This window comes from Carex rostrata, chromosome 9 (assembly GCF_964058835.1).
Source record: "Carex rostrata chromosome 9, lpCarRost1.2, whole genome shotgun sequence".
NCBI classification, from domain to species: Eukaryota; Viridiplantae; Streptophyta; class Magnoliopsida; order Poales; family Cyperaceae; genus Carex; species Carex rostrata.
Genome location: NC_135926.1, coordinates 6572897 through 6580451, shown reverse-complemented (window position 1 = coordinate 6580451; position 7555 = coordinate 6572897). Strand labels below are relative to the sequence as shown.

At 31.2% G+C, this 7555-nt stretch overlaps 1 protein-coding gene across 1 annotated transcript; it reads left to right on the top strand.

Annotated features, from left to right (window-relative positions):
* The first annotated feature begins 5246 nt into the window (after positions 1-5246).
* LOC144559053 (protein TIFY 10b-like) lies at positions 5247-7105 on the top strand. Its single transcript, XM_078307980.1, has 5 exons — positions 5247-5634; positions 5717-5936; positions 6134-6396; positions 6575-6632; positions 6744-7105. Exons 1-5 carry the CDS (start codon positions 5535-5537, stop codon positions 6853-6855), a joined length of 753 nt encoding a protein of 250 aa, XP_078164106.1. The 5' UTR covers positions 5247-5534; the 3' UTR covers positions 6856-7105.
* Positions 7106-7555: the final 450 nt, after the last annotated feature.

The window sequence follows — 7555 nt, the reverse complement described above, 5'->3', positions numbered from 1 at the left end:
ATTGGAGACCAAATTTTACATTTTTCTAAATTGTTTTACTATTTATTAAGATGGGTACAAAATTCAATGGTCTGAATTTGATATTTTTTGTACTCATCTTCATAAATAGCAATGTTCTAAATAGCGCGCTATAGCGGCGCTATTTGGACATAGCGCCATAGCTTTTATGGGAGAAAAACGCTATAGCGGCGCTATTTAGAACATTGCTATTTATTAAGATGAATACAAAAAATAGCAAATTCAGACCATTGAATTTTGTACCCATCTTAATAAATAGTAAAAAAATTCAGAAAAATGTAAAATTTGGTCTCCAAGTACATATTAATATGGAGAACAAGATGAACGATTCGGATCGACTGTTTGAATTTTGAAAATAAAAATATGTTCATTTTACATTATGTCCATAGAAGCATCACTCTTAAATATATTTTGTTTTTATTGTGTAAGATTTAAAACCGTCACTCAGATAATTTAGAGTTATTTTATTGCTCCTTAAAACACGACTATATAAGCAATTAAGAATAACTTCACAATTCCAGTACTAATTGTAGATCCCAGGATTAGAATTATTTGCACAATTGTGTAGGGTTTTGAGATATTCGGACAAAGATGCAACCGGAAACACATCAAAAGCGAAATAGTCGAGTCTTAGAAAGTGTTGATGAATGAGATGAATTGTTTTGAATCCAGTTAGGGTCCTAGGGAAAAGGTTGATGATAGAGTTGTATTTAGGGGTGTAAACGCATACGGAGAATCCGCTCTGTATTTGCTCTATATTTGGAGATTATCTGTATTCGGATTAAACGGATACGGATAATTTTTGCATACGATGAAAAAATGACAGATACGGATAATTCCATGAAGGTGAATATCCATATTGGTATCCATATCCGCAATTATCCGGATCCGAAGTTACTCCCAACCAGCTTTAACTTTATTGCGCCGAATAGAAGTTGTTATATATGATCCCATATTCATTTCAGTATTCGCTGTGGTATAAAATGATAATACAATATGGTTTTCAATTTAATATCTTTTTTGCTGGTGATAGTGCTACAATAACATAATTTTCTTTTCTTTTTATCTTTATTTCTTCATTCTTCATTTTTTTTCCATTCAAAACTTTAGGCCGTGAATATGGTTTTAGTCTCTGCTAAATTAGTTTTAGTCATTGTTTCAAGACGAGAAGTCACTTTTTTTGTATCTTAAAGTGCATAACTCAATTATCCGACAATTATTCGTTTCGTATCCGTTTAAGACAGATATGATTTTAAATTTTGATATCTGTTTACTATTTGTATTTGTATCCTCTCATTGAAAAACAGGATATGGTATTAGCATTATCCGCTCCGTTTACACCTCTAGTTGTATTTCTGTAGTCATACGAGAGAGACAAATTAATTGTTTGGGTGAGAATCAAGATTAAATAAGAATTGAAAAGCAAAAAGGGAACGCATAAGGAAGATGCGGTAATTTTTGAGAGAAAGGAAGATGCGGTAATTAAAAGATGCTATTGTTCAAAAGATATTAATGAATAATCAAGGATTAAACGGTATCAGGCAAGTGTCTTTTGAACTAATTAATTTTTTTAATCAAATTCTAATAGACAAGCATTCAGAAAGATGGATTATTTAACAAATTGGATATTTTCAATGTAACCCTCAAATTTGTAGATATTTCAAATGGAGTTCCAAGCAAACATTTAAATAAAAATTTAAAGTTTTTCAAGTTAAAGTTTCAATAATACCATACAACAAAGAAAAATACAATTCAGGTATTTAATTATAAAATTGAATTAGTGATTCAATATAAAGTGACGTACTGGAGTTAGCAATAATAGGAACAACATTTACCAAAATTTTTAAATATACCCCTATAAAAATAAATAAATCAACAGACCACTAAATTTTGAAAATTCCATATTTACCAGAACTACAACGACAAATGGCGCTCTAAACTAATCAACTGAATATTTTTAAAATTTCCATATCCAACTTCCAATAAAACTAACAAATTTATTTTTATAATTTATATGAGAATTCAAGAAGATATCCAATATGATTATTTACATCCATTTGTTAGCATGACCAAGTTGCTTCTAAACAGGCACGTGTTTTATTCTAGGAAGGAGAATAAATTAGCTTTTCTGTGTGAATGCCCACAGAATCAACTTGCACTTGTTTTCCTTCCCAATTCCTATCCCAAACGAATTTGATTTCGTCCAAATGGTGTTGGACAAATTTTATCATATCCGGACATAAACTGTCCCATCTGATTTGAATCTAGGCCGTCCGAACGAACATTCGTACTAATCGGACGGTTTTGGCTCAGATTTGGACGAGGCTTTGTCCAATGTCACCCTCCCGATAAATAAATTATCCTCTTCTACCTTTTTTTTATTTTATTTTTTGCTTTTTCTTGAATCTGGAAATTTCCGTTCAACCCCTCTTTTGTTTTTTTCCCTTTATAAAATTACGGAAGTATTCGTTTTTTTTTTTGATAGCGATGGGGTCATCTTAGACTCCGTCAAGCAAACACAAACTCGTGACTAAAAGGAATTTGTTGCCTCAACCCAACTTGCTCTTTTTGAATCTTCCTTTCACTGGTATTCCACCTGTTCATCCCTGTTTTTCTTGAGGAAAAATAAGAGTCACGCCCTCATTTAATTCAAGCTCATCGCTTTCAACTACAACGATTTTTAAAAAGGAAATTGAATGAACCCATTAAGATGACACCATTTTCAAGTCATACAATATATATTATTGTGCTACTATATATATGGTTAAAAATACTAATTAAGTCAAACCGGCTTATATGCAAAAAGTATATATCGACTTTCCTTCGTAATAATAGTGTTTACGTAAATTGAAAGTATTAATTTTTTTTGTGTATCATGACACTGATTTCTATTATATATAATAATGAGTAAATTACATACTTGTTCTTAAAGTAGAGGCATCACTTGTTTATCAAAAAATTTATAAGTATCATTTTTTGTCCTTAAAATTTTCAACTGGTATCAAATCGGTCCTACATTTATAATCAATTAAAAAAAATAATATTACAACTGTTGCAACGTTACTTTTTTTAACATTTAATATTGTGGTGTCCGTAGTCGTCAAACAATACAAATAACATGAAAACTAATGTAATTAATAGCATCAAGTGTCATATAATTGAATACTCAATATTCATGTCATTATTAATTAACTGAGAATTTTATATGCATGTATTTTATCACAATATCATCATGATATGGATGCAAACGTGGATCTCCATGTAATTTTTTAACCGGATATAATGAATTTGTTACACTTTAAAAACTTTAAGGATCAAAATAATACCTTTAAAACTTATAATCAAAATGCAAAATAAGTGATCATGAATGAAATTCGATTCTAAACTATTAATTAAAGCAAATTTGATTCTAAATTATTAAATTAGTGGGCATGCACTGATCATGAATGCAAGAAGGGTAAAGTAATTAAAACATTTAATTTTTTTATTACCTCCATATGAGTATATGACTTCCTTGGTTATTAAACCTAAATTCTAAATAGCCTCTTTGTTCACCCTCGTGGCCTCGTCCCGCTCATATTAATCCCTTCTGAAGCAAATAAATGGCTCTAATCAAGTCTAGTCAGAAGCATATTTGCTTCTCCTTCTGTTCCCCAATCTTGAGCACACCCTTAGATATCTAATGTACAATTTTTTCACAAAGAAGACGACATCTTAGCTTCTGGACTAGCTAGATGCAGCTCTCTACATGCATGATCTAAATATAAAATTCATAAAATATTTCTATAGAAACGTAATTTATGAGAATAATATTAAGTATACAAAATTACAAATCATAATTTATATGTGGACCTCCTCAAGCTTAATCATACCATCTATATTGAATAAAAAATAAACCAAAATTAGGATGAACGCTAATTTGTACAATGAAAAATAACGTAGGTAGTAGTGCACAAAATTCTACGGCGGAATACAAAAAATATATTATTTTAGAGTAGGCGGGTTAATTTAAATGTTTTATTGGCTTTGTGTCCCAGTTTATGTTATCCTAATACTTTTATATGAGCTTTTTATCCATATCAGCTACGTACCGGATACTGATACGCATTCGATAGGATTCCGATATGTATCGAATAAGCAAGCTGGTGTATTATATATTCTCCGATACGATCTTCGATACAAATTGACTCGTAGCGATATGACTATGCATGACATGTCTAGATACAGTCAGGATACGTATACACCAACGACATAGGTAGAATTCTGTGGTACTAACAAATTATTCCTTTACCACTACACTAGCTCATATTTGTTATTAGAAGCTAGAGCTATGATATTTAATGTATACTTAGGCTATCGTATCGTACCATATTTAGTATTTTTTATATTTAGTTTATATAATACAAGTGGTGAATTAATAATCTAATTAAAATAATAAAAAAATAATATATATAATAGGTATATCGTATCTTTGATTTTGGATCTTTCAAAAAAATTGAGTTTGCAACCACAAGAATGAGACACTTTATGCATGGATAAAAAAATGACTTTTTGTGACGGAGTACCGTCATTGTTCTGCCTTTTCTATTCGCGACGGAGTACTACTATAAATGCACTTTTTTTTTCTCGCGAAAAGTGTCTACTATGTTGTTGCCACTAAAAAATTAGTAAAGTAATTTTAAAATATAAAATTTAGTCTTCAAATAAATTTTAGTATAGAGATCGTATTAAGTGTTTAAATCAATTATTTAATTTTTGGAAACAAAAATAATTAAAGATGTGAGGTATAATTTAAGCACAAAACTAATAAAACATTTTAATTCTACTCGTTGTTTTAAGAGTCTTTAGAGGCCGAGTAAGGAATTATAATAGGACGAGGCAAAAATTTAGAATGAGACTTCATTGAACAATTATTCAACTACAAAGCAAATATTATTATTTTTCTTCTAAAAAAGTATATTTTTAATCAATGAATGTATATTATTGCATATTAATGAAAGTATATATTTTTTATTTTCTTTTTAGCCAGAAGGTGGAACGTGTATAAAACATATTTATTTAAAATAGAAGAGAAATACGGAAGTATAGAAGTATGATAAAAATAGAGAAATTAGACGGATAAGTAGAATATTAACATGCATGACTAAATTGCTTGCATTCTAATTAAGTTTCTAACTCTCCTCTCCTATGTGTTTATAATTAGACATGCAAGTTAGGAGCCACGAAGCATGACCTTTAACCAACCAAAATTAAAAGCAAATTGCTATATAAATATTGAGACCCTTCTTTATTATTATCCTCGAGAATCACGTGTCATAAACCATGCAAAGAGTATTTCTGGTCGACCACTTCTCTTAAACCTAGATATAAAGTTTGGAGGAAGACGAAAAGACATAGGTATACGCCAACTATATTATACCAAACCAAACCAAAGAAGAAACCCGAGGTTCCATAACTCAAAATACCAAGCAGAAGCAATTGCTGGAAAACGAATTACATAGACGAAAGCTACAGCTATGGCAGCTAAATCAGGAGAGAAAACAAACTTCACAGTTGCATGTGGGCTTCTAAGCCAGCTTGTCAAAGAGAAGGGCAGTATTGTAAACCTCAACCTTGGTAAGCACTTCTTTATTTTTGTTGTTATTTCGCCTAATATGAATTTAGGTTCAATTTTTTAAAATTGAAGTTTTATTTGTAGGTAACAATGAGGTTTACCGGAGGCCAACTACTACGATGAGCTTATTACCGGGGGTAGATGTTTCACCGGGAGAGATCGAAACTGAATCAGAATCCTTTGAGGCAGGTGGAAACAAAATAAATTTTGTTCCCTTTTCAAACAGAATTGAAAATCCTGAAATGAAGCTTTTCCCCAACACAGTTGGCTTGGAAGGTGGCAAAAGTACCATTACTGGGGCAAGGTGCGTGTAATTTGTTTGCTACCTCAATTTTGCATATGACCAATAAATTTATAATAATTGTACCTAGTTCACATAAATTCAAATTACACGCACTCACATAAATTCAAATTTTAGCCAGAGAAAGAAAAGGTGCTGTTTTGTTCTGTCCAGAGTTGTGTATATGTTATTTTAACATTTGGTGCTCATTTTATTTTCAGGGAGCAAGAGAACTCACAGTTAACAATATTTTACGGGGGCAAAGTGTTGGTTTTTGATAATTTCCCAGCAGAGAAGGCACAAGATTTGATGAACTATGCCATCAAAGGGAACCCCATTTCATGCAACTCCACTTACATCCCTGCTTCTTCATCTCCTCCACCAACTCCATCCATAGAGCAATCTAAAATCTCTCCAACCACTGCTAACCCAATTGTCGGTGCTCAAATTCAAGCTCAACGATCAACACAACCAATCCTTTCTGGTAACTAACACCTATGGTTTATGTTTAATTTATTAGCTATTGTTACCGTTCCAGCTGATAGAAGACAAAAGACTGGTCTTGTATATGGTCTCAAATACCAGTATATTTCCTGTTTTATATCTTAACAAAAAAATCTATAGGTTTGTTTTTGTATTGACATCTTATATTACTTTTTCAGATCTACCTATTATGAGGAAGGCATCACTTCAACGATTCCTAGAGAAAAGAAAGGATCGGTAGGTAGTTTCTTTACTGCTTTTTGTTGGTGATAACAAGTAGTTTGAAATTTTTGTATATTGTATTGTATAATCATAAATAATACTAATTATATTTATATTGAATTTCAGGATCACTGCAAAGGCGCCATACCAAGTATCGAACTCACCAATGACTGCTGCTATTAAGAAAGAGGACACTGAATCGTGGCTTGGATTAGGCACAAAAGTGACAAATGTCTAAGTAATTGTAGTTTCAATTTAAGAAACTGGTTTGCCTATAACTCATCAGCTTTCAAGGCCATAGATTATAAGATTCTATTATTTTTTTTGCTGCACCGGGTAATTATATTTTGCGATAATCTAGCTAGTTTTAAGATATATATTTTCTCAAAAAGAAAGCTAGTATTAAGATTGTTAATTGTTGAGGATAGATAAGATGACGGTTTATTTTTGTACATACTAATCAATTTAATGGATTCATGTTTGCAATATATTTGCTCCAAATTTTAGGTGCTGATTTTTCTTTAATTTGAATATATATATATATATATATATAGAGTTAGGCTGGGGTGCTATGGATAGCATAGTGGCCTCTATGCTACGGCTCAATATTCGAGTTTTCAAAATCCAAACGGTCGATCCGAACCGTTCATCTTATTCTCCATATTAATATCTGCTTGGAGACCAAATTTTATAATTTTCTGAATTTTTTTACTATTTATTAAGTATTTTACAAAATTGTTGATCCAACGGTGGCTGCACAAAACAGTAAAACCGTTGGATTAGCGATTTTCAAAGTGGCTTAATAAATAGTAAAAAAATTCAGAAAATTATAAAATTTGGTCTCCAAGCAGATATTAATATTGAGAATAAGATGAACGGTTCGGATCGACCGTTTGGATTTTGAAAACTCGAATATTGAGCCGTAGCATAGAGGCCAC